This window comes from Ambystoma mexicanum, chromosome 13 (genome assembly GCF_040938575.1).
Source record: "Ambystoma mexicanum isolate Mex_15411 chromosome 13, UKY_AmexF1_1, whole genome shotgun sequence".
Lineage (NCBI taxonomy): Eukaryota > Metazoa > Chordata > Amphibia > Caudata > Ambystomatidae > Ambystoma > Ambystoma mexicanum.
Window position 1 is genome coordinate 577,444,668 of NC_090938.1, and position 26,944 is coordinate 577,471,611.

General features: G+C 45.4%; 1 protein-coding gene across 2 annotated transcripts in view; it reads right to left on the minus strand.

Annotated features, from left to right (window-relative positions):
• LOC138521503 (G protein-activated inward rectifier potassium channel 1-like) overlaps positions 1-25,098 on the minus strand; it is a 233,360-nt gene extending 208,262 nt beyond the window's left edge. Inside the window, exon 1 of one of the 2 annotated variants that reach the window (XM_069634402.1) lies at positions 20,412-25,071. In XM_069634402.1, coding sequence (XP_069490503.1) covers positions 20,412-21,143 — 732 coding nt within the window. In that variant the 5' untranslated portion in view covers positions 21,144-25,071. Of the gene's footprint in view, positions 1-20,411 lie in introns of both variants that reach the window. The other variant, XM_069634403.1, reaches the window with a different exon arrangement.
• Positions 25,099-26,944: the final 1,846 nt, after the last annotated feature.

The window sequence follows — 26,944 nt, forward strand, 5'->3', positions numbered from 1 at the left end:
CAAATGGATAAAGAAGTAAAATGGTCCGATCTGGAACAACATAAGGATAGGACGCCAGATCCCATACCTTATCCAGAGTGCCCCTAAGGAAGATTGTATAGTGAAAAAGGAGAATAGCCGCCATATGTGAGAAGATTAAGGTCGCTACCGACAAGGAGACAGACATGGGACAATGATCCCTGCCATGGATAGGCTAAAGATGGGAACTGACTGTGGGTTGGGGTTTAGGCAGTTTCCCTTAATTAGAAAAAGGAGGAGCAAGACCACAGTATATTCCATGGCCGCAGATGGACAAGGATCATTTGAGGTGTAAGCTCCCGAGTTTGACTTCGGGCGCTGGGAAATGTATATACGAATTAGAAAAAATGACAGGAGGAAACACGCTGGCCATAGGGGACATAAAGGGTCTCCTGGCAGCTATTCTTGTGGAGATAGCTGATGACATATTGAGGAGAGCAGGGTATTCAAGTGTGAAAGCACAAAACACAGAGCATGATGGAGCGCTGTTTAATAATTGTAGAGCAGATGTGTGGAGGGCTCTCAGGGTACAGTATTCTGATACATCCGATATGGGTGCAATTATGACACATAAGATGAAGGAAGATGAAGACCCTATTGCTTACATTCAGGACATTCAGCAATTTGAAACTCGTGAGCCATGGGAAAAAACAGTGGCAATATTTTGCCACATTTTATGTCAGGGGTTGTCTGAGCCAGTTCAGAGGCAGATGAAGAAACATGTGGGAATGGAAGCGAAACCATGGGCTGAGATACAATTGATTATAGTGCATCACTGTCGGTTGTTGCAAGAGAAAAATAGGAAAAAAGATGAGACTAGGAAAATTGAGTTAGCCAAGTTAGTTCAGAAAAATGTGTCAAAATTTGACATAGAAGGGGCGGTATTGACAAGCAGAGAAGGATTGGGAATGCAGGAGGCTATGGGTACTTCGCAAGTGAGTAATCAGCGCCCGGTGGATCGAGGTGGATATGGGTTTGTGTGACGCGAGGCAGAGGTATGGGCTATAGAGGAAGAGGAGGGGGATTCCAAAATAATCAAGGTGGATTTCAGAATACAGAGAATGAGAATCAGAGTACCCAGGGAGGATTTAACCAGGAAGCCTTGTTAGACGAACACCCCCGTATATTGGACTTGTGGGATGATATGGCACATTGCACACGTATGTGGGAGCCAAGGGTATGTACAGAATGGCCAATTTTCAAGAGGGGGGACACCATATAGCACACAAATGAGGGAAGGGTTTTCCCAATGTCACACAGTATATCAGACACAAGTGCTGAGAGTGCAGCTGGTACAGCAGCAAGAGCAAGTGCAAATTAATCAACCACAAGGACAGTCGCACAGCAGTATGCAAACACAGGACCATTTCTGACACCCAGAATAGGAGGTGTCACTGTGGTAGGAGATAATTCTTTCACAGGGACGGAGATTAACCTGTACCCACAGTAGGACAGCTCACATGGTGACTTGATGTGTTCAGTACTATCTGTGACACCAGACCCCCAAGAGGAACCAATGATCGATGTGACGATAGGAGGCAAATCCTTTTCTTTTCTAGTAGACACTGGGGCTACTCATTCATGCAGACGAGAAGGAAAATATCCAGTGTCGGGAATTGCCATGAATGCTCAAGGGTTCTCTGGAGCTACGATTCAACTTCCTTTTACTAATGAATTACTAGTCTCTATATGAGAATGCGACATGTCTGTTCCTTTGTTGTATTCCCAACAGACATCGGTTGACATTTTGGGAAGAGATTTGATGACAAAACTTAACATGACGATTTCATTCACTGATCAAGGAATAGTGTGCTCCACACCAGGAATACACTAATTAAACGTAGGTGAATTTATACTGGCATTCACAGAGCAAGTCGTTCTGCAAGGTGTTCCAGTAGATCCAGAGGTTTTTCTACATGAATTAAGCATTCTATTGACATGGCTACTTGGCTTAGTGAGAAAAATTGTAAGGATACCTGATGAGTTTTTGCTTAGACCACGAATACCTATGGACGAAGAGGGGGGACAGACGATCCCTATGGAATTAGAAGCAGTCACAGTACGAAGGGAAATGGCAGTGCTCAAAGGAGTAGATGATGAGGGTGGACCATGGAGAACAGTAATAGCTCTCGCGGAAGGGTATAGATTAAATGACTTCACTGATGATGACATGTTCAGGGAGGACCAAACAGATGATGAGACGGTGTTCTTTATGAGCATCACATACTGGATAAGTAAAGAAAAGAGGGAAGTCCCACAGCAAATGGCAATAATGTGGCAGCGTCTAGCATTTTTTCAAGAAGACTTGGAGAAAGTACCAAGCGTCCTTTGGACTACAGGTCCTTATGACATAGGTCTATTAAAGGGAATAGGGGAAGTTAAAATAAAGCTGAAGCCAGGAGTGATTTTACCTCGAGCAAGACAGTACCCCATGTCTTGAGAGGCTCATGAAGGCATATTTCAGACTATCTTGGCACTGATGGAATAAGCAATTCTGGTGCCATCGGAATCATCGTGTAACACTGAGGTGTATCCATCAAAACATCTAAATGAGGATTGTAGAGATTTACACAAGATATGAGAACGATTAACCAGATTGTAGAATCAGAGTTTCCTTTAGTTCCTAATCTGGTGATAATACTATGCAGTATCCCGGTGGAAGCTCGATATTTCACAGTGATCAATTTGAAAAATGTGTTTTTCTCGATCCCGTTGCACAAGGAAACGCAAGACTTGACATCCTTTATGTTCCATCAAACTCGACTGAAACATTCTTGTTTGCCCAAGGGGTACTGTTAGTCCCTCTCGATCTTTAACAGGGACCTACAGATGGATTTAGCCAATATTGAGCTTAAGAGTGCAGTGATACAATACGTAGATGACATTTTAATTTGTAGCACCATGGAAGATGAGTGCAGACAAGATTCTATTCAGTTGATGACTTTTAACAGACAAGGGGTATAAAGTAGACAAAGAGAAGTTACAATACTGCCAAGAAGAGGTGTTGTTCATAGGGCAGTTGATTTTGCATGAAGGAAAGAAGGTAACACCTGAAAGAGTTGAGGTGATTATGAAAACATCAGCGCCAAATACAGTGAAAAAGATTCAACAGTGTCTGAGATTATGCAACCATGTTAGAGCCTGGGTGTTTGATTACACTCACAAGACCCCTTTTGCAGGCTTTAAAGAAAGCACAAGCGTATAAAGTAAAAATAGAATGGACTGAGGAAATGGAGGAGGGGATTGAGGAGGTGAAAAAAGCAATTTGTACAGCCCCTGTTTTAGGAATTCCCAATTATACCTAGGAATGTTATCTGTTTTCACACACAAATGGGACATTCATGGCAGCAGTACTTACACAGAGAACCACACTGGGGTGCAAGCATATTACAGTGGGATTTTAGACCCATCTTTGAGAGGACATTTTCCTTGCGAACAGTCATTGGTAGCTTCCGCGTCCTCAATTGAGAAGTCTACAATTACTGTGATAGACTGCTCTATGATTCTCTACGTGGAGCATGCTCTATTTGCTATTTTAGAGAAACCCAAAGGCACATTGACACCCCAAAGAGCTTCAGTTTATGAGGTAATGATTTCTAATCCAATGATTAAGATTGTAAGATGTAAAATAGTGAATCCTGCCACATTTATAGCTCATTTTATGTTATGTTATTTAATTTGGAGAGCGCACCAGGTACCCTAGGGCTTAAGGGCGCTGAAACAAAGAAGAGACAGACACATTCAACAACACCACAGAAAAGAAAATGGCACAAATCGTGAGATGATGGGATGCCCCGATATAAAGAACATGGCAATGTCAAAGTTTAAGAGACAGGGACGTTTTTAGTCCCTTCTTAAAAACTTCTGTTGAAGTTGTGGCTAAGTTGAGGTAAGAGAGTTCCAGGACTGAGGTGCTGCAGATACAAATGCAGCATCTCTTGATTTCTTAGTCTTAAGACGAGGAACCAAAAGGGTATACGACTCATCGGATCTAAGATTTCTGATGTTTTGCTTGGGGATAATGAGTTCTTTCAGGTAGGCCGGCATAGAGCGATGCACACATTTATGTGTGATGAGAAGCAGTCTAAATGAAACCCTGGCATGAACAGGGAGGCAATGCAGGCTTCTACGAGCCTCTGAAACATGGTCTCTTTTTGCAAAGCGTTTAACAACTTGAACAGCAGCATTTTGGATCACCTGGAGACAATGAAAATCTGATAGGGGTAAACCAACCAGGAGACTGCAACAGTAATCGATCTTAGCACCAATGATAGCCCTTGCCAAGGTTTCTGAGTTCTTTTCTGACACAAATGGTCTGAGGCAGAGGAACAGCTTAATGTAATAGGAGGCAGAGGAGGTTAGGATATTAACCTGAGCCTTCATGCTAAGATTTATATCCAGATAGATCCCCAAAGTTTTTACTTTACTCATGATTTCTATTGTACAATTGTCGAGAATGAAGTTCTTATAGCAAGGGCCCAGCTTGGCACGTTTTTTTCTGAACCCACTAGAAGTAGCTCGGTTTTAGCACTAATAACTGCTAGGCTATTTGTCACCATCCAATCCTGGATTTTTTGATATATGGAATTAATGAATATCTCATCCTCCACATGGACGCCTGTTATTGGTATGATCTGCATAGTTTGCAAAAATGATCCCTTCCTCTGCCAGCATCTGGAATAAGGGGATCATGAAGATGTTATCAAAGCAGGGAGACACACAGGCCCCCTGTGGGACACCATATGTAAGTGAAAAAGGTTTTGCTTCTGCACTATCACTGGCCACTCTGATTTGCCTACCCTTCAAAAAGGAGGAAGTCCAATCCACAGCCGCTTGAGAGAAATTAGCATTATTTTTTAACCTGGTGGATAAAATGGAGCGATCCACCAGGTCAAAAGCTGCTGATAAATCAAGGATAATAAGGAGCGAGATATGACCACTGTCCATCCTATGATGAAGATGGGATTTGAGAGCCAAGAGAGCAGTCTCAGTTCCGTGATTTGAACGGAAACCTGACTGATAATCAGTGGAGTAACTTTGCTGAAAATGTTGGGGGGATACGGTTGGGGTGGGGGGAGGGCAGCTGGTGGCTCTAAGGGATTGTTTCGGCCAAATTGTTCAATAAAATTTGGTTGAATTCAGTCACCACCATTAGTTCAAAGCCGAAGATACCGAACATGAAGAGCTGGGGTTGCGGGGGTGTCCTCTGCTCCCATGTTTGTTGTTTTTGGCTTTGGCAGTTGCTGGGGTGTCCCCCGCTCCTCATGTTTGGTATTTTCGGCTTCAGCGGTTGCAGGGTGTCCCCCACTTCCTCAGCATTGATGGCAGGGGACCCAACAAAAAAAAGGATCCTGCAGCGTCAGATCCGACCCCCGTTAGATGGATGGATCTGACGGTGCAGCGTACAGGAGAGGCAGCAAATGGATAAAAGGTAAGTATGGAGGGTTTATGGGTTTACTGGTGGTTTGGGGGGACATGGGTTTGTTTTTTTGTACCGAGGTAAAAATGTATTTGCAGCGAAAATGACTACAGTCAAACAACCTAAATCCATGAGGGATAACACTAGAGTACTACACCACAAGAGTCCATTGCTGATGCTCCGTTATAACTTTCATAAGACTGGTGGCCTATCTTTAAAATTCAATTGAGCCCGACACATCTTCAGCCGGTCTGCCATGCACCCAGTGACACAACATAACATTCACAAACTTAATTCCAATAGAACATACAAGCAATGCATTAGTTATTAATTCTGACACAAAAGTCAACACACATATGCTTGCATTCACTCTCACACACAAACAAATGCACCCAGCACCTCCATTGACATACACTGTGCGCACACAACATTTATATGTATATACACAATAACACATGGAAACAGTGGCACAAAGTCCATTGAGTTATCATCCTCTGATCCCTGAAATTCTGGGCTAAGTTGACTTGACCTAGCTGAACTATAAAGCCATGGCCAAAAGGAACAGATTCACTGGAATGTCAGCAATTCCCTTGATTTCTCTTTTCATTCAAAGGCAGAAGCCATCGTCTAATGCAGTGCAGTGGGTGACCAAGTATGCTTGGTATCAATTTGTAAATGCCATATATCTCCAAACTTGGGTTCTGCACAGCGCCTTATATGTGTAAATGCTGATAATTCTTTTTACAAGATTCTGACTGATTAAAATTAAGGTATGTTTTCCTGTGTTCAAATGGCTCCAAGCAGTGGAGTACCAAGTGGGAGAGGCGGGGGGGGGGACAAAGCTGCCCCCGTGGCTCTTTTAAGAGCCAGACCAGGATATTTGTCATTGGGACACCTCTCCTGTTCAGCACATCAAAGAGGGCGCCCAACGGCAAAGGTGTCCCACTGGCAGGACAATGTGTGCTGAGCAATTCCTGCTCAGCACGCTCATTGTCTTGGCAGCAGGACACTTTACCCGTTCCGAATGGTAGAGGTGTCCCGGTGCCAGGACAATGTGCCAAGGAGCTCCAGGCAGCAGAGGGTCCGCACCTTGCTCTGTATCAACAGAGCATTACAATGTGAGCCATTAGGCACTGATGGGAGGGAGGCGGTTCTATTACCAAGGACTTTTTTCCCTTTAGAAATGTGAATGGGAGGAAGTGATCAAAAGTGAGAAGGGTGCATAATGTTGCATGCTTTATGAAATAATTACTATGGCTTTAAAACCCAAGGGGGATTTGTTGGGCGCACATTAATCTGCATGATGCTATTGTGACTTTCCATGCAGAATGGGGAGAATAAAACTAAAGACATACTCCCATTGCTCAACATATTTCTATGACAATGTATATAGTGTATGGTTAGTTTATTATAAAAGGCTAGTTTATTATGTAATGTGGTTTGCTTCCAAGGCATTGCTATAAATAATTATTTAAGCACATGAAATGTAAAGCAAAACCTTAATAAATAGCTATATCAACAAAACCTGGAAAGATGTGCACGGTCGCTTAAATTGTCCACATCCCACTCTCACCAGTCAACCAAGTGTTTGATCCTGAGCAAATCATTTCATCACATTGTGCCTTATCTGCATCTCTGCAAGTGACTCTGATTCACTTCAGAGCTTATGTTAACGTGTCATGGTATAATAATGGAAAAACCTAATGATTATAGAGTTGCTACACATATAACAATAGTGCAATGTAGGTATTTTGCACCACAAAGTTATTTGTCACTTGGCTTATTTATGGCAACTTATTCTAAAGTCACTTCCATGGTGCCTCCAAGTATCAAGGATTGATGATGCGCCTTGCACTGTCCTTTTCTGTGAAGTCACTTCTTTTGGTGCAATCCATATAATAATTAGGACGTTTGCATGTATTTTGCCTCAGAGGGCTTGGACAGAGCTCTATTAGATGAGTTTCCTGCATCTGGAATGATCGTGCAGTGTTTTTTTGGGGGGCGCCAATGAGACCATGTGGAATTCCACACACTGCATTTTGTTGCTCACCCTTTCTCCCCCACTCTTACAATGCTGGATACTCCCCTGCTCAGTTTGGTAAGTGAAGCAGTTTTTGGTGTCCTGTTACCTGAACCATGACACCCATTTACTAATTTGCACCAAACCGTCCAGAAAAAGTGTGGTGAATATTATTTTTGGCGGCAGGGGGAAAAGTTATAAAGGGCTCCTAAAAGTGTGCTTTTAACACAAAATCCCATACGGTTACAACTGCTCACCTAGAGCTAAAACTGCTTAACAAAGGTTCACCATGTTTGGAAGGCGTATAGCACTCAATTTAATTTCACAGAATGTGCAGAGTACAACAGTTTTGGGTCACAGGTTTACTCAGCTTGACTCTTTCCACACTACTCGGGGAGGGCGCACCATCCACTAACTTCATTTTGAAATTAGGATGGTGGTGCTTTAGTAGCATCTGAAAAGTGGCAAGATTAATTTTAGAGTCGTTGCAGAGCTGTGGCTTGCCACAGAGAATGCACCATTTGTTTTTGTTAGTGTGTCTTCATACCTAGAGCCTTAATGTGTACTGTGAACTCTGCTCACATTGTCCAAAAGGGACACACGCCCTCACTAGGGTCAGCCCGCAGCCCAGACCCCAACAAAGATACACAAACACATTAACTTTTTTTATTTTATTTTTAAAAGTACCTCTGCTCTACCTTCAAATGCTGCCCGGTCCACATCTCATGTTACACAGACCTAACCTCTTCGCACTCATGCACCTCCAGACAGAAGCCAGCAAGCTGAATGGGCTTCCTAATTCCTGTCTGTGTGTCGCACAAACACAAAGCCGGAAAGCGATTCTCTGCGCCGCAGCCCTTGGAATTGCTGCTGCTAGTGTGGCAGCACAGGTGCCAGCCCTGCAACACCCAGTTCAGCACCCTGGCAGCTGACTTTGAGTCAGGCCAGCCAGGGTGAGGGACTGAGCCATGCAGGGCTTCCCGGCCCTGAAGGTGTTGCAGCGCGGTTGCCAGGCATCTCAGCATTATGTAATGAGACAGCGCAAGCCTTACTGGGCACCCCAGCCGGGCTTGCACTGTCCAATTACATAATTGATGATTGCAGCCCCCCTGCCATCCCTCCAAAAGATGGGGGGAACAAAAAGGCATGCCACAGAAGTTGGGGGGGGGGACAAAACCCCCTGTCCTCCCATATAATTACGCACATGCTGATAATCATGGTAGATTTGATTTTGCTCCACAAACGAAGAGATCTGGTTATATGCCACTCTATCCAAGATCTTTAACAGGAAGGTGGTGTTAGTAATAGTTCGATAATTAGAGGCAGTCAGAGGGAAAAGATTTGGTTTCTTCAGTAAAGGGGTAATTCAGGCATTCTTGATGTTATCTGGCACCCTGTTCGTGGCGAAAGAGGAATTAACAAATTTCGTCAAAGCTGGGATAAGAGTTGGAGATCATTCTTTAATTATAACTGAGGAACAGTGATGTCCTTTACAACTAGTGTTTTTTATTTGCGAAATGACCTTAGACAGTTTTTGTTCCGATACATCCCTCAATACATGTTCTTTTAGTGTATTAACTAAATAACATTATTTTTTGCTTTTTGTTTCTGTTTTTGCTATATGCTTGTTTCACAACATTCCTTTGTACCCTTTGAACTTTTAACTAAATGTACCATGTGGATGTATTTATTTTTCTTTTATGCCCATGGATGAGACTATAATTATGTTGATTTTCCGTTATGCATTTTGTTTTAGAAAATATATGATTTATATACCCCTTTGGAAATTAGAAGTTTACTGTCTGTTCTTCCTATCCATACTGCTTTTTCGTTAACCCTTGGAACAATTATCTAAACGCCTGTCCTTGAAACACACAGCAATTTCACTAATGCGAGTGGAAATTGTATCAATAGCGGATGACTTAGTTGTAGGATTTCCGGAATATGGAAACCTAACTCTTTTTCTAAATAAATTAAAGTTAGTGGACAGATTTAGAGAATCAAATATTTGTTCACCTTTCACGTCTGTGGTTTAAAACAGTATCGGTAAGGGTACACTCTTTTGTTTAGCCGATACAGGCTGGAAGCTAAAAATAGGTTGGTTGTCAACGTTAATATTAATGATAGGTAGATTAGCTGATAGGACTTGTTCTGTCATAGCAAGCTTTTTTACGACTATTCCTTCTGTGATTTTGGTGAGCTTGTTAGACATGGCATATTGAATTTTTGTACACCATGATTCATCTTTAGGGAAAGAGTCTTGTGAAGGACTCGGAGCCTGAGATTGCTCCTTCAGAATTTTAAAAAGTTATTTGGTGTTCGACTGAGCATTCAATATTCTCGTATTAAAAGATTCTTTTTTGGCAGAATTTATGGCTGATTTATGCTCAGACGATATTTTCTTATAGCTAGCAAGACTAAGTGAGTCTTTAGAATGACGCCATGCATAGAAAAATGTATTTTTTTCAGATTTGAGAGCTTTAAGATCATCATTAAACTAAGGATTAAGTATAGCTGAGTGTAGAGTTTTGTTTTTAATAGGAGCAAGTTTCTCAGTGACGGAAGCTAGGTGTGTAGAGGTCATTTTTTTGCGATTTCTCACTTTTATGGTGAGCCTAGGTGGTGCTACTTTTTTGGGAAAATAATTGGTCTGAATTAGAAAATGTATAAAGAAATGGTCAGACCAAGGACAGACATTAACTTCTAGATTTGAGAGAGTCATATTGAAAGAGGAAACTCAATCCAAAGTGTGTCCCTTGATGTGAGTTGGGAGTCTAACATGGTGCGAGAAGCCTAAAGAATCTAGTGTGTTCTCCAAGGCTTGAGCTGAGGTATCCGTGGCACATCCCAGCCACAGATTAAGATCCCCCAAAATAATAATTTTGGTATTGGGTTTTAAGAAAGCTAGAAGAAGGCCGTTCATAATGGCTGGGAAGATGGTATCTGCTGTGGGGGCTCTGTATAATAAAAGAAAATTAAGAGTGTTTTCTGCGCTAGAAGAAGAGAAGTAATTCAGTACCTTGAATGGTATCAATCCTGCAATCCCAGGTTTTAAAGTGAGATTTTATAATAAGGGCAACACCCCCCTCTCTTTTATAAGTTCTGTCCTGTCTTAGAATGTGATAGCCCTCTGGAATAGCTAGCTCCAACACTGGATCTGCTGCCTCATGGGACCAGGTCTCAGTGATGGCACATAAATCCAGGTCTTGCTCCTGGATAATAGATTTGACCTTGGTTGCATGTTTAAGCAGCAATCTAGTGTTCAACAACATACATTTCAGAGTACACACCGGATGAGTAGATGTGACGGTGTCTGGCCTAGCCTGACGAGAAGGTACTCTGATGCGTACTGTAAGCTTCTCCACCAATATAGGTGGAATAACTATAGCTGACCTAAATTCCTTTAAAGCTTCAGTATTGGTAAGCAAGGGTACTTCAAGGGCACTTGTCCCTAGATCAGTAATGCCTTCCAACACAGGTGTCCTGCTATGTGGCAATGAGAGATTAGGTGATATAGGAGGTGTCCCCTTATGGGAGCAGGGTCAGTGGCTGAAATCAAATCAGATGTGATATCTGATGAAACGGGGACATGATCCCTCAGTCCCATAAGAGCGGATTGCTGAGTTAAGATATCAAGCCGTTCTCTGGCCAATTGAATGGCCTGCATGACCTCTGATATGCCCATATAACGTGCTTACCCGTGGATGTAAATAACCTGGACTGCATGCTGCCTTCCGCAACAAAGTGGCCCCTACGCGCCGGCACATACACGCCTGACGTGATGTTAAATGGGGCCTAGGACTACAAATCCGCTGGGATTTGTAGTTTCTAAGTGTCTCTAGCTCCGGTAAGGGCCCCGGAGCAAGCATATAAGCACGAGACCATGAGACGCTATTAACAGCTAAAAAGGAATTATGATACACAGCCTAAAATAATCTGCGCCGTAGTTCAATTACTAAAATGTCAATGCTAAAACTAAAATGCACTGCGAGCAGCGTTACGGAGACTGCAATTTTTATAAACAGTGAGCTTAACTGTTAAAACACCAAAGCACAGTAAAAGAAGGTGATCATCTGCATGAACTGTGCTAATTATGTTGAATTTTATGGTGCTATACCCTGAGTAAAGGAAAATGCATTGGTGGGAGGGGAAATTCTCTTTATTGGTGGTTCTTCAAAAATTGATCAGACTAGTGGGGAAAGGCATTCAGGCACATCAGTGGTGAGGCACAATTTAAATGGAGAATTTGAAGTTCTAGCAAGTGCAATACTACCGTCTCACTTTTCAGTGCAAGCAGCAGATTTTGTAGCACTTATTGTTGCACTCGAGAAACACAAAGGGCAAGAAGTGGCAGTGTACAGTGACTCCGCCTATGTGATGTCAACCGTACATGCAGGACTAGTGCATTGGAAAAGGAGGGGCTACCTCCATGCGGACGGCACTCCAGTGCAGCATGCATCCTTATTGGACAGGCTTATTAAGGCACTACAACTCCCATTGGCCATAGCAGTCGTTAAATGTGCAGTTCACACTAAGCAAACAGATATTATCTCTTGTGGAAACAAAGTCACAGACGAAGAAGCCAAAAGGGTAGCACATTCTCCAGAGATTTCAGGTTTTGATACTGAGAATGTTAAAGAGAAAGTAGTTACAACCATGTTGATGCAGGAAGGGTTTAATACATTGTTGATTACCCAACTAATGGAGATTCAAGAGAGTGCACCGTCGGAAGAGTAGAAATTATGGAAATGAAGAGGGTGTTCTTTATCCCCCACAGAAGCATTATGGCGACAAGATAGCACTGGAAAGCCAGTGATGTCAGTAGCATTATTGACAGTTGCACTTGAACAGCTGCATTACCGCACATGTGTAACTAGATAGTCTTTCTGCTACGATTGCGGAAAACTGGTTCATTACGAATTTGTAGGAGCACATTGCACTATTTATGGTCAACTGCATCATGTGTCAAAGGTTTACTGCTGGGCATACACTGAGAAAAATTTGAGGGGTAATACCTCGACCGAATGGTCTGTTTCAGCATTTCCATATCGACTATGTCAAATGCTGCAAGTACGTAATGGATATAGGTATCTATTAGTGGTAGTGTGTCTCTTTTTTAGGTGGATCGAGTCAGGTCCGTGTACACACCCTGATGCCACTTGCGCAGCAAAGTTTTTAGAGCACTAGGTCTTTCCAAGATGGGGTGTGTGTGAAGTGCCGAGATCCAACATTGGGCCTCATTTTGATAATGAGCTATTTGAACACATAGGGCTTCTATTATATATTAAACACACATTTTTTTCTGATTATCACCCACAAGCGAACTGGATATGTGAGAGGCTCAACTGCCTCCTTAAAGAAAGGATTGCCAAGGGATGGCTATACTGCCTACCCCTAGCATTATACGCTGTTCGGAATCGGCCAGGATCAGACCACCACCTCACCCCTCACGAGTTAGTGACAGGGCAGTGAATGAGAACACCTCTTGCACCTCTGTCTAGGAGTAGAACTGATGCCCACAGTGCAGCTAAAACTTTAGCTGATGAATTGCATGACTATTTGACATGTATGACCTATAGCATCACTCTCATTTCAGATCAACTCAAGCACCAGGGGGGGTCGGTCTCAGAACACAGATGAAGACAATTCAACAATCAACCCAACTGAGCCGACGACCTTGCGCCGAAGACGAGCAGAAAACAAAACAAGAGGGCACTGCTGACACGCTGTGTATCAAGAAACGACGCAGTGGATCATGGGGCTGCACGCCATTCTGGTCCCGCGTGGGGGAGCCAGATGAGCATGGTCACCGGTAGAGCTAAAGTGCTCGCCTTGTTGCTCCTGCCCTTCCTTATGCTCCACTGTTGCAACGCCCAATTGGAGGACCAGACTTTGACCCAGGAAAACATAGAAGAGCCTTATCTCTTCAACAAGAATATGAAATCCATTATTGGAGGGCTGTGGCAAATTCTTCAATCTTTGTATGAGAATTTACTGAACCAAAAACGTGCATAGCTTTTAAAACAAGGAAGAAGCACAACACCAATGACAAAATTCAGCACAGTTACACTTACAGTCACAGATGAAGACTCATCATCATGAACTCAGGCACCTTTGCCATCTTACGCATCAAGTTCAGCAGTAACATCTACTATCATAACAATTTTGAACGGCAAGTACAATGAACAAAGTGGAAATGCTGTACTTCCATTATCACTTAGTGGAGACTTGTTATCATGGATTCAATCATTTGACAAGCTTTATCGAAGTGAAATGAAAAAGAGCCGTTCAGGAGAATCACCAACAATTGAAATTATTGCAATTACAAATGATAATCAGGGTGTAGATGTACAGTTTACAACTTTACCTGAAGATACTTCGACCAAGAAACCAGCAATGCTGTCAAAGTCAAGAAAAACACAATGCACTGAAACCAGACGAAAAGAACGCTCTACTAAGAAAGTGTTCTCCACATCAAGAAAAAAAGCTAATGCAGAAATTAAAGGGCAACTTCGTCCTGGCCTTAAAGGATATGGCATTGTTATGAACACTGAGACGTCCATAGATGTTGTGCCGACAGAGGATGAAATGAAGTAAACATATGCACCGCCAGTCTTGCTGGCCAAACTTGTGCATCCACTTCACCCAGCCCTACTGGTCCACCGCAAGACTTGTTATCTCTGCACTGCATTCAATCCCCACCAACCCTCTTATTCGCCTTTTATTCCAGTTTGTTGTATCTTTTGTTAATAAACTTAACATTAATTAAATTAAAAAAAAAAAAAAAACAATCAACCCAACTGAATTTCTATTGGCAACTAAGTTATATTTTGCTGATTCTGTCCTGATCAAAAACTGTGCTAGACAGTGGCATGAACAACGTTTGAATGGCCCCTTTTTCTTTGAAAATATAACCCATTCAGCTGTAAAGGTCCAAGGAAGATGAGCTTGGCTTCACTTGGGCACGTGAAAGTCTATAAAGTTGAGGCCCTCCCTCCCATTGTTGCTGAACCAGAAAGAAGATAAGAAGAAGAATTTCAGCGTGTGAAGACTCGAGCGATGACGAAGAAGGACGACAAAACAACAATTTATGAATGATAAAGATTTAGCTTGGACAAAATTGGAGGACACTCCTTATAGATATTTTAGCAGGAGTGCAAGGACTTGCTGAGAATTTTAGTAGGCCAAATATGAACTTTATAAACACATTGAAGCATCAAAGTTATGCCTAAACGTCAGTTCTTGATCAGAAATTGGAAACAAGATAAATATCCAGATTCATTTAGTGGTGCATATCTGTTCTACGCAGTTAAACATATGGTCCTCACTGATAGTGATGTGCATTGGCTTGTGCTTGCTGTTTTTGTATTTATACTTCAACACTATCTTGCTCTTGTCAGAAGAGATGTTGCTATTTGCACTTTTGTACAGGATCCTAAGAATGGCCCTGTGATTAAAAGGCTGCTAATTGCGATCATTGATCAAATTTTACAATTGCAGGTGTAAAGAAATTTGATAAATTCCATTAAAGGTGAGAAATTTGGAAGCTAGCACAGTTCTAGAGAATGAACAAATACCAGTATGGTGCAAACTGTGGTTGTCTATGTTTTGTTGCATACGGTATGCCTGCATGATTAAACTCTTTGTCTTTCTATTCCCTTTTTTTCATAGTCTTTATCATACTAGTATTCCTTCTGAGGCAGAGACCTCTATAGCTCCCCCCACTATGGGAACTGCTTTTGATTTACTTACTTCCACTGAGGTAGAGGTTCCTATGATTATCCCCACTGTGAGAACTGTTTTTGATTTGCTTTATAAGTATTATTCAAACACTGATTGTGTGAGACATAAGAGAAGTGCAGAGGAAGATAATGAGGGGATAAATACATATCTAGACAATGCAGCACCCTTGGGTAATAACATGTGGTATCAGCACATGAGAAAGGTGAGAGAGAAAACATCTAAGGAGAGTTGCTATGTCTGCGCTCTCATACCCTATGCCATGAACACAGTACAAACTTTCATTTCCAGAGAAGTTGCAGAACATGATGCCAGGTGTCTCATTCATCTCCCAGCATGCCTGACAAGAGGAGAATTCCAGGGAATTTGGGTCACTTTCCGTTGGAGGTCAAAATGGTTGTTTCCATACCAGGATGACTATATCAAAACTACACAGATGGAAAAGGAACCTGAATGGAAGAACAAGATGCTTATGTATCCTGTGACAGGACAGTAAGCGGTAGCCATTGTAGAGGTGAAGAGACTGAACTGCCCTTACAAAATAGAAGTCGCTGGATGGCCTGGATGTTGGGAACAAACTCAAGTCTTAGTCTATGGACGGGTGAAAACCAAGAAGGAATAGAAAGAAGGACTGAGGTCCTGCAAAGCTCATCTACTAATATCAGAATATGTACAAGAGGTGCAGAGAGTAAACAATGGGTGTTTGAAGTCATGGGCTAAGCATGCCAAACTACTGACATAGGTAGAAGATGAATTGGGTCCAATGGATGTGCTCCCATTGGGGAATGCGACATTGTGCTTCCGAAGAGAAGTAAAGAAGCATGTGGGAGATAACATAGGCTGCAAAACTACAGTTGACGTTTCCAGAATGGGAGCAGGTACAGCTGTCCTGATAGATCGATTTTGGGTTTGTGGGCCTAGGGCCTATGTGAAGCTGCCCAAGGATCAGAGTGACCTGAACATTGGAGAATTTCCAAAAGTATATGCCGATTTGAGAAAGAGAAGATCGCTTGAATTTCTCAATCGAACCAGAAGAGGGAATTACTTCTCAGTCACGTCAATAGAAGTGTATGACTCTATTCCTTATGAACACAGGTTGTTCAGCAAGACTGCTTCAATATTTAAGACTATATTCATGCCTGGGATCCAGAGGATGGCCAATGCCATATGATTGCAGATTACGAGATGGGAGCTGCTGCGGACAATCAACACCACCATAAAGGAATTCAATGTTAGCAAGAAAGAGCTGATGGCCATACGACTAATGACTCTCCAGAACAGATATGTCCCTGATATGATCACAGCCATGGAAGGAGGAGTTTGTACCAAAATTGGGCCATCATGTTGCACATTCATACCTTCTCACAATGATGAGAATGGGACTTTGATAGAAGCCATAAAGCTGATGACAAACCTGCATAACCAGATGGAAGACGAGACAAAGGACATTATAGATGACAGTTGGTTTTCTTCCATATTCTCATGGATTCCGCATTGGATGGCAAATAACTTCAAGTTTCTTGGGGCACTATTGATCATGGTGATGTTTGGATTATATGTGATCAAGATAATAATCGGCCAGTGCAAGAAGAGGGCAAAGAAAGCAGTAGAAATGAAGATCACAATCGATATTGAATCAGGGTTTGGACCCAAGGAATTGACAGATGAAGATGTCAGAAAATAAATAGAGGCCAGCATCGTAGTACCTGAAGGAACGAAGTTCTTGTATCTGAAGAATCATAAGAAGTATGTGGGACGTTGAGTCTATTATAATCAGAATGGACAGTGCAGCTACATGGCCTGGAGTGTGGATGAGCATGTCAAATCAGCCAGCACCCTGAGGGGGTGATGATCTGGACTCAAAAGAAGCACTTCTTCAAGAGTAAGTATTGAAATGCAGAGACAGTTGAAGAGGTGGTCGATGACGTGACCAGAGGGGGGAATGTAGAGGAGCAGCTCCATGCCTCTGCAGGAAATCCTGCCCTCCACCTCCTCTATGTTAGAAGCCTGAGATTGTGCCATGCTTGACACCAGCAGTTGTGACCATACCACAGCAAATATTCGAGAGCAGATACCCACTGAGAAAACCCTATCAAATGTATTCCCGAAGAGATGATAATCTGAGGTAGGAACTCCCTGAAGGAATATGAGAATGAGTGAAAGAGGAGCTGTTGACGTCAAGAGAGACGACCGTGAAACACTGAGGATATTTGCTGAAGAAAATGTATGGACCGTATGTAAATGTATAGAAGGTGATGACGAAGTTAAGGATTGAATAAACTTTTATATGCGAAGAAAATGCAAGTCGTTCAATAACTGTACAGTTGCAGCAACTCAAGTAGACTAAATAATCTTAGAAATTGGCTATACGTAGTGAATAGACTGCAGGCAGAGCCGCCATTTTATAGAAGCTGGACATCAGTGTCATGAATTTAGTAATCCCGGACCCATTGTGAGGAAAGGCTGAGAACTGTGTCGCAGCAGGGATTAGCTGAGATTGTGGATATGAATGCCGAGGCTGTATGGCCTGATGTCAAAGTTCAAGCAGCCAAGGTCAGTTAACTATTCTCAAAGGCAGTCAACGTGAGAAGATGAATCATTCCTTGTTAAGGTGCAAAGAAAGAACACCCTGTATGCCATGTTTTATTCATTTAAGAGATGTAAATGCTGCAAAATGGACCAAATCGTGGTCTCCTGTCACGTGATCCAAGGATAGAAATAGAGTTGAGCTTGATGTCCTAGAACAGCAATAGTGCATGCTTGCACTCCCAGAGACAAGAATACTCTGCAAGGCCAAGTTCGAAGGGGAGGCCATAAGAAGGTGTGTGGTCAAGGTGGTAGGACAGGGCAACTCACAGACAGCGAGAGCGCACATCAGCAGATAATGCTGGCACCATGTCGGAGTCTGGCGACCTTCAGGAGGACTTCTCCTGACTCCAAGAAGGCTGACCGCCACTTTCATAGTCTCTGTGTGCGGAGCAGCACCTCTGCACAAATCACAAACAAGCCCAAGCTAATCAGTAAGCCTGCAGCTTTGCCATACACAGGTGATCTTCATTCACCTATCAAGGTCGCCATCAAAACCTGGAGAAGCATAAAAGTGGGTCAGCGAAAATAGAGGGAGTAGGTTGGTGATTGTGGAAGCTAGAGAGGGAGTTGAGCGCATGGAGGAATGGGGAGAGGATGAAAAGGGCAGAGTGGGTCGAGGGATAGAGAGTGAAGAGGAGGAAGGAGTATACTTGATGGAAAGATGGACAAAGAGAAGAGAGGAGGAAGTAGTACACTTGGATGAGGGAGGATGGGTCAAGAGTGCAGAGGGGAAAGGGTAAGAGGAGAGAGACTGAGAGACCGACCAAGAATGAGAGAAAGGGAAACTGACCAGATGGGTGCTTAAGATGATATGGCTTCTGGGGCAGCCTAAAGTACAGATGACTAAGACACTACACACACATTGCGAGGGCTTCATATGGCCAACAAATAGATGGGAGATCAACCATTACCTGCAGGTCCATCAGTGATTAAGAGTTAGACACCTGTTTCCCCTCAGACAACCTAGGGCATGGGAGCGTTGGTGCTAGGTAGCAGCAAGTGGACCAATGCGGGACACCCTGACTATCCCAAGCAGATAAAGATAGACCATAACACACAGGAAAGAAGTGTCTGGGAACAGTTTAACAGGAACTATGAGTGACTATTTCAACTATGCCTGGTGACACAACCCTAAAGGATGGACTCAGAGTCCGAGTGACACAATCCTGGCCCTCAGCAAGGGAGGGACTCAGGTCCAGGAGGAGCATCACTTATTTTACTCCACATCCCTACTCCTGTTTGTTCAACTAATCCTCCTTTACTTTACCTTCCAGCGGGAAATCTGTCGTCTTACTCCTTCCTGTTTATCCCTGCGATTAAAATAAAGGAGTACGTTGGCTGTGATGCCGGTTTCAAATCTTCTGCTGACCCCCTAACATTGAAAACTTCTAGGGAGGAAAGCACGACGACAGACATGTTCTCTTATGTTCAGATGTGCAGCTGGAAGCCTTGCTGGGGTATCTATTGATGCGTATCATTTGGATTTGTATATACTTATGAAGCGCCTCCTAGCCCAAAGAAACCGGGGTGCTGTGCAGCAAAATCCCAAACTAAAGAAAAAAGTACAATGAAAAGAAAAACTGCAATTAAAAAAGAAATAAGGAAAGACTAAGAATGTGGCAGATAATCAGGAAAAAACTCCAACACAATTAGGCGGGGAGGCCATTTTGTACAAATGAGTTTTAAGAGCCTTTTTGAAACCTAACAGGGCAGCAAGTAGATGAATTGCAACTGGTAAAGCGTTCCTCGCCTGTGGGGCAGCCACCGCAAAGGTCTGATTTGCAAATCTAATGTGAAGCATATGTCCAACATTAACACATCACGCTCATTGGGAGACTTTGCAGGGCATTGCTGATCAATAAGTCCTGGCATGTGCTGATCTGCAGGGAATTCATTCAGACTGAGGAAAAACAGTGTGTTCTTTTAGGCCAGCGATTCACTGATTCTCTTAGCTTAATCAAAGCCTGTCCGTATCTATCTATCTATCTATCTATCTATCTATCTATCTATCTATCTATCTATCTATCTATCTATCCATCCATCCATCCATCCATCCATCCACCCATCCATCCATCCATCCCTCTCTCTCTGTCTGTCTATCTATCTATCTATCTATCTATCTATCTATCTCTGTCTGTCTGTCTATCTATCTATCTATCTATCTATCTATCTATCTCTGTCTGTCTGTCTGTCTATCTATCTCTATCTATATCCATCTAAGCTGTCGGTCCCTCTATCATCTTTCGCAGAATCTGTGGACCAATATATTTACTGATCTATCGATCACTGAACATTTCTCTTCATTTATCGATCAATCCATCTATCAATATATATATATCTCTATAGTTAGTTCTTGTCACTCTGTCTCTCCATCTATCTAAGTATATCTACGTCGAATGATCTCTCCACCTGTCAATCGATTGACTATGTTGATAATACTATCCCTCTATCGATCTCTCCCTCTTTTCTCTCCATACCTATCTATCTCTCCCTATATAAATTGATCTCTTTCGGCACCCTTTAACTTGGAATGTTTGCATTTGATATGTCCATCCAGCCATACGTGTAACTTTCCACACAGGTGTGTACATATTCCCATATAGAAACATATGCTTTGCTTCTTACCTTGATAAGTTTGCATCTGATCTGTGCTGACACCATGTGGCTGTTCCGGAGGTTGCCCACCCTGAACATCAGGCAGAGTCTCCCATCCCGCTGTGAGATGACGGCATCATGGCTGAACATGAGGGTCTCAGCCCTCTTCTTGGGCTGGGACATCTTGATGAACATGCAGCCGATGAGGAAGGCATCCACGATGGAGCCCAGCAGGGACTGGAAGAGGAAGAGGATGATGCCCTCAGGGCACTTCTCGGTGATGTACCTGAAGCCGTAGCCGATGGTTGCCTCTGTCTCGATGAAGAACAGAAAGGCTGAGGGGAAGTTGTAGACGTTGGCCACACATGGCGTGTAGTTGTGGTCATGTGCACGGTTGAGGTCTCCTCGTATGTAGGCGATGATCCACCACATGGTGGCCATCACCAACCAGGCAATGGTGTAGGTGAGGATGAAGATGAGTAAGTTCCACCTCCACTTGAGGTCCACCAAGGTGGTGAAGAGGTCCGTAAGGTACCTGCTGCTCTCCCCTCCCAGGTTGCCATGTTGCACATTGCATCTCCCATTCTTGTCCACAAATCTCTGCCTCTTCTTCCTGGCTGCTGGGGCGTACCCACTTCCGCCCGTCGAGGTGTTGACCACCTGGTATTCCTCACCAAATTTTCTCCTCAGGGCAGACATGGCTCCAGAGGGGAGCCGGTGACTGGCCTGGCTAGACGCTGCCATTGATGAATGGGCGTGCATCCCAGAGGAGTTGCATGCTCATCGGCGTAAGCGAGGCGGATGCTCTGGTTCGATGGCAATCACCTTGGTTTGTGCTTTGGCCTCCATCCTGCTCTGTCAATAGCACTTGATGCTGCTGCTCTGTTGTGGTCTGAACGGCATCAACATTGTGTTTCGTCGGTCTGATAAGCACCACGATGGCACCTTCGACCACCGTCCAACAGGTAACCAAAGCACTTCCAACCCAAGATGTAGCACAATAGAGCTCTACCACTGCAAGATGTAGCACAGCAAAAGTTCTCCACCTCGGTCCAAGAAGCAGCAAAATTGACCTCTATAATCCAAAAGGAGCTCAATAGAGTTCTTTCTCGGTGTCTGTAATGTAGCCCAATAGAGCTCTACCACTCCAAGATGTAGCCCTGCAAGAGTTCCCTCTATCCAAGAAGCAGCAAAATTGACCTCTATAATCCAAAATGAGCTCAATAGAGTTCGTTCTCAGTGTCTGTAATGTAGCCCAATAGAGCTCTACCACTCCAAGATGTAGCCCTGCAAGAGTTCCCTCTATCCAAGAAGCAGCAAAATTGACCTCTGTAATCCAAAATGCAACTCGGTCAAGTTTCCATTGTCTGAAATGTAGCGCAGTAGATCTCTAACAAGCTATGATTTAGCACCATGGAGCTCTCCTGCCCGGTAAAAGATGTAGCACAATCCAGCTAGCATGGGATGGAGCCGAATAGAGCTCTACCAATCAACTACGTAGCACGACTGAGCTCACCCATTCTGAAATGTAGAACGAGACAGCTGCACCAACCCAAGGGGTAGCAGGATAGAGCTCTCTCAAGCCGCCTTGCCTGGCTTTAGAACTCTTCCTGCTCGAGATGTAGTGCAGTGGTGCTCCCCAGCCCCCCAGTGTGCATGGTCGGAATGTATTTCTTTGGGATGATTTCTTAGGCGCTGCGCGCCTCTTGCTGGAGTCTTCAGTGCGCCTTAAATAGATCTCTGCCAGGCAGAGATGTGGGAAGATAGCGCTCTCTTCCCAGTCCGAATTGCAGATTTCTGAAACTTCCCCAGTCCAATGTGAGAGCTCTCCCAGTCAGATAAGAGCTATGCTGGAGCTCCCCCAGTCCAATATGCAGAAGGGTGGAGGGTAGCAACGGTTCCCTGGGTTAAAATGCAGAGCGCTCCCAGTCCGAGGGTCTGCAAAATACAGCGATTACAGCGCAATATGCACCAACATGGACCCCCACACCTAATGCCAGAAGCAACACACTGCAGGCAACTGAACGGAAAAGAGAACCCGGACAGAGCTCTCTCAGTCCGGCCTGCGCCAGCTCTCATTCCACTGCCATAGCACAAGAGAGCTCGGCCCCTGCCAGCAGCAGAACCCCTGGCCCTGGTCCCCTATACCTGGGCCCGGTGAGTCTGGGGTGAACCGCTTTAGAGCGCTCTCGGTACCGATCCTAAATCCGAACTATCTAGTCTGGGGTGCGCCTCGATAGAGCTCCTCGGTTCGCGCGCACCTGCGTTAGTAACGCGAGGAAAGGGCCGTCCAGGCTGCGCTCCGCACGGAATCCCCTCGGGGTCTGCTGAACGACTGGAGAGCGCTCCACGCACTCGCGTGCAGCAGCGTAATCACCAGAGCAGGTGCCATGGCCCCCCGGCCCGCTAGATCCAGTGGAGCGCTCCTACAGCCTGCGGGCCCTTACACCCCTCGCTCAGTATCCTACCCAGCGACGCCTCGTCCTGCTCGAGACACCCCCAGCGGAGTTCGGCTCCAGCCTGCGACGCCCACAGAGAGTGCCTTATCAGCTGTCTCTGTATCAATTGGAGCGCTTCCCCGCCCCCCATGCACTCAGTGGCGCACTATATCAACAGGCGCTCTGCCCATGGGCAGCTTCCCCGAGCCCAGATGTGCTCAGAGGAAAACAGTGCTGTGCTTCCCGAGACAGAGGTGTACCCAGTAGAGCCCTCTCCCGGCCGGCCCAGTATCCAGTGCAGGCGTGCTCAGCCCCAGGTGTACCCAGTGGAGCACTCTCCCGGCCGGCCCAGATGTGCTCTGGGGAGCACACTGCAGTGCTTCCCTAGACAGAGGTGTACCCAGTAGAGCCCTCTCCCGGCCGGCCCACTATCCAGAGTAGGCGTGCTGAGCCCCAGGTGTACCCAGTGGAGCACTCTCCCGGCCGGCCCAGATGTGCTCTGGGGAGCACACTGCAGTGCTTCCCTAGACAGAGGTGTACCCAGTAGAGCCCTCTCCCGGCCGGCCCACTATCCAGAGTAGGCGTGCTGAGCCCCAGGTGTACCCAGTGGAGCACTCTCCCGGCCGGCCCAGATGTGCTCTGGGGAGCACACTGCAGTGCTTCCCTAGACAGAGGTGTACCCAGCAGAGCCCTCTCTCAGCCGGCCCAGATGTGCTCAGAGGAAAACAGTGCAGTGCTTCCCTGGACAGAGGTGTACCCAGTAGAGCCCTCTCCCGGCCAGTCCAGTATCGAGGGCAGGCGTGCTCAGCCCCAGATGTACCCAGTAGAGCACTCTCTCGGCCCGCCCAGATGTGCTCAGTGGAGAGCAGTGCAGTGCTTTCCTAGACAGAGGTGTATCCAGTAAAGCCCTCTCTCGAACGGTTCAGTATCCAGTGCAGGCGTGCTTAGCCCCAGATGTACCCAATAGAATGCTCACCCGGCCGGCCCAGATGTGCTCAGTGGAGCACACTGCAGTACTTCCTTAGACCGAGGTGTACCCAGAAGAGCACACTCTTGACCGGACCAGTATCCAGTGCAGGCCTGCTCAGCCCCAGGTGTACCCAGTAGAGTCCTCTCCTGGCCAACCCAGATGTGCTCAGTGGAGTACACTGCAGTGCCTCTCTAGACCGAGGTGTACCCAGCAGAGCACGCTCTCGACCAGCTCAGTATCCAGTGCAGGCGTGCTCAGCCCCAGATTACCCAGTAGAGCCCTCTACCGGCCGGCTCAGATGTGCTCAGAGGAAAACAGTGCAGTGCTGTCCTAGACCGAGGTGTGCCCAGTAGAGCCCTCTCTCGACCGGCTCAGTATCGAGTATCAGTGAGGCGTTTGCCAGACCTAGATGAACCAATTGAAGTGCTTTATCAACAGGCACTATTTCCAGTGGAGCGCTTCACCTCCCCAGATGTACCCAGTAGGGCGATTTATCAACAAGATCTATTACCGGCCGCAGGCGTACGCAGTGGAGCACTGGGTCAGTAGGCAGCAGGAGCTTCCCTAGGCCGAGGTGTACCCAATAGAGCGCTCTCTCTGGTGGCTCTGTATCCAGTGAACCGCTCCCCCAGTCTCAGAAGGGTCACGTGCACAGTAAAGCGCTTTATGAACAGACGCTTGATCCAGCGGGACACTTCCCCAACCCCGGATGTGTTCAATGGAGCCCTGGCTCAGAAACAGATGAGACACTTCCCCAGATGCATGCAGTAGAGCGCTTTATCAAGCGGAGCATTTCCCCAGCCCCTGATATACCCGGAAGAGCGCTCTATCAACAGGCGCTCGATCCAGTGGGACACTTCCCCAGCCCCAGATGTGGCTCAGTGTCCATCGCTCCCCTAGGCTATACGATGTACCCAGTACAGCGCTCTCTCGATCGGCTCAGTATGCAGTGGAGCGCTTTGCCAGACCCAAATGTCCACATTAGGGCAGAAGTCCCCATTGAACAGCGCTCTTTGCTGTAGCTCCGCTGAGTTCCCCGAGCATCTGGTCCCGCCGTTGGGCACTATCTCCGCACGCGTGGGCAAAGTGTAAGGGGCGCCTGGGTGGTCGCCGTCGCCCTGCCCCTGCCTTTCCTCGGCTCCTGCGGTGGTGATGATGATGAACCGCTTCAGGCCAGGTCTGCACCGCGCGCTGCTCTCTCCCAGCTCAGCTCAGCCTCGCCGTGTGCCAACGCCGGGATTGGGACGCTTGCCTTCCCTGTGCTCAAGGGGCGGGTGGCGGAGGCGGGGGCTCGGGGAGGGGGAGGGGTGATGCTTTCAAGCTTTCTTGAAACCGCGCGCCCGGTCTAGGAGATGCGGAAGCCCGCAGCACGAGCGCCCGAGACGCTCTCACCCCTTTATGCGACTGCAGGGGAAGGGTCGAGCCCGGGGTCGTGAGGGGGGCGGTTGCGGGGTCGTATATCTAATAGCAAGTGCATTAGGTCCGCAGAGTGTTTCGATTGCACACGGTACACAGATTGTTCCTACAGCAGGCGGCACAGAGCGCTCGGGCGTCTGCTTCATTGTGCAAATGTGTGTCTACTTCACGGTAACCCAGGATGTGTGTATATTGCATGCGTCAACGAATGATGTGTGCGCTTCATTAGAAGCGGATTCAACAGTCTCCCGAGGGCACGCGGGATGCAGCGCTTATTGCATGCGTGCGTGTCTTCCAGCGACCCTTTACCGTGTTTGCCCTTTTATATAGCGCGTGCAATCCCACAAGTACATAAGCGCTACAAGTGCTCGATACAACAGAAATAAGCAATCGCAAGACAAATCAAACGAGTACATCTATTTTATGTTATGTATTCAATCACCTATCGATCCGCCATGGAAAAAGGCAAACGCCAAGATTGTGTCCAGCCTTTATACCGAAGGATTTTTACAGCAGGTTTTTTGACTGCACATTTTTCTTGCATTTGTTTCCTGCTAAATGTAGATGATTTGTTTTGGCCGAAGCAATATTTTATTGGGCGAGGAAAGGGAAAAGAGTGGGCTGAGGGGAGGGGGCGACTGCCCTCCCTTTTGCAGTAAAAAAATGAGCGGTGAAAAATTGCTTGGTAAAACATGGAGCTGGCAAAATTGCAAACAAATCTGTGGCCTCATATTGTTCCTACAGTGATACCTTAGCATAACGTTTTTAATCAAGAACTTACAAAAATTAATCTGGGAAGACAATGGGCCTCATTACAAGTTTGGTGGTGCAGGGGAAAAAGTGGCGGTAATTCTGTTACCACCACTTTTCCCTTACCCACAAATTATCATTTTTGGCAGATTTACCGCCGGTGGAAATACTGCATGGTAAATACGCAGGTTTCCTTAGGAAAATTGGCAGATTCACCTCCAGCTTGTTAAATCCTGCATGTTACCTCCAAAAATCGTCTGATTTAGCTTGCAGTAATTCTGCCAGCACTAAATCGTCCCAAAATCACCATGTAGTCCTATGGACTCCAAAAATGGGGGATTACCACCACTCGGAATCCAAGTGGCAGTAACGGTCATCGATTTTGGTGGAACTTAGGTGGATTTTCCGCCAGAACACCACCAAACTTGTAATGCGGTCATGGCTGTACTTTTTTATGTAAGGAAAATCAGGGGCAGCGCTCTTCCCTTATTCTATTCTGATACAGTCCAGGGAAGAGTTCCATTTGTCAACACAAACCTTTTTTAGAGATTTCAAACCTTCCCTCACCAATGGTTGAGACGCCAGCCTTCCCTCTCAACCAAGCCGCAGACTTATTCCCAGGGATGCCCAAGGTTCATGGCCAGGAGGATGTGGGACATTCGTGATAACAATAGTGACCCGGTGTAGAAGACAATTGGACATTTTAACATTGGCTGTCGTAGGCATACCTTCATGTGTCTTAAAGTCTTATTGCGCAGGCCCAGCGGATTATCCGAGGCGATGGGCGCATCTTCATCCTACCGAAAATCAGCCTTTTGGATGTTGTGGACGGACCTAGAGAAATGGACAACAGAAGGAACCTCTGTTTGATGAACTATAGTTAGGGCAGGGGTCTGCAACCTTTGGCTCTCCAGATGTTTTGGACTATAACTCCAATGATCCGTTACCAGCATAGTCAATAACCAGATATCACGGGAATTGTAGTTGAA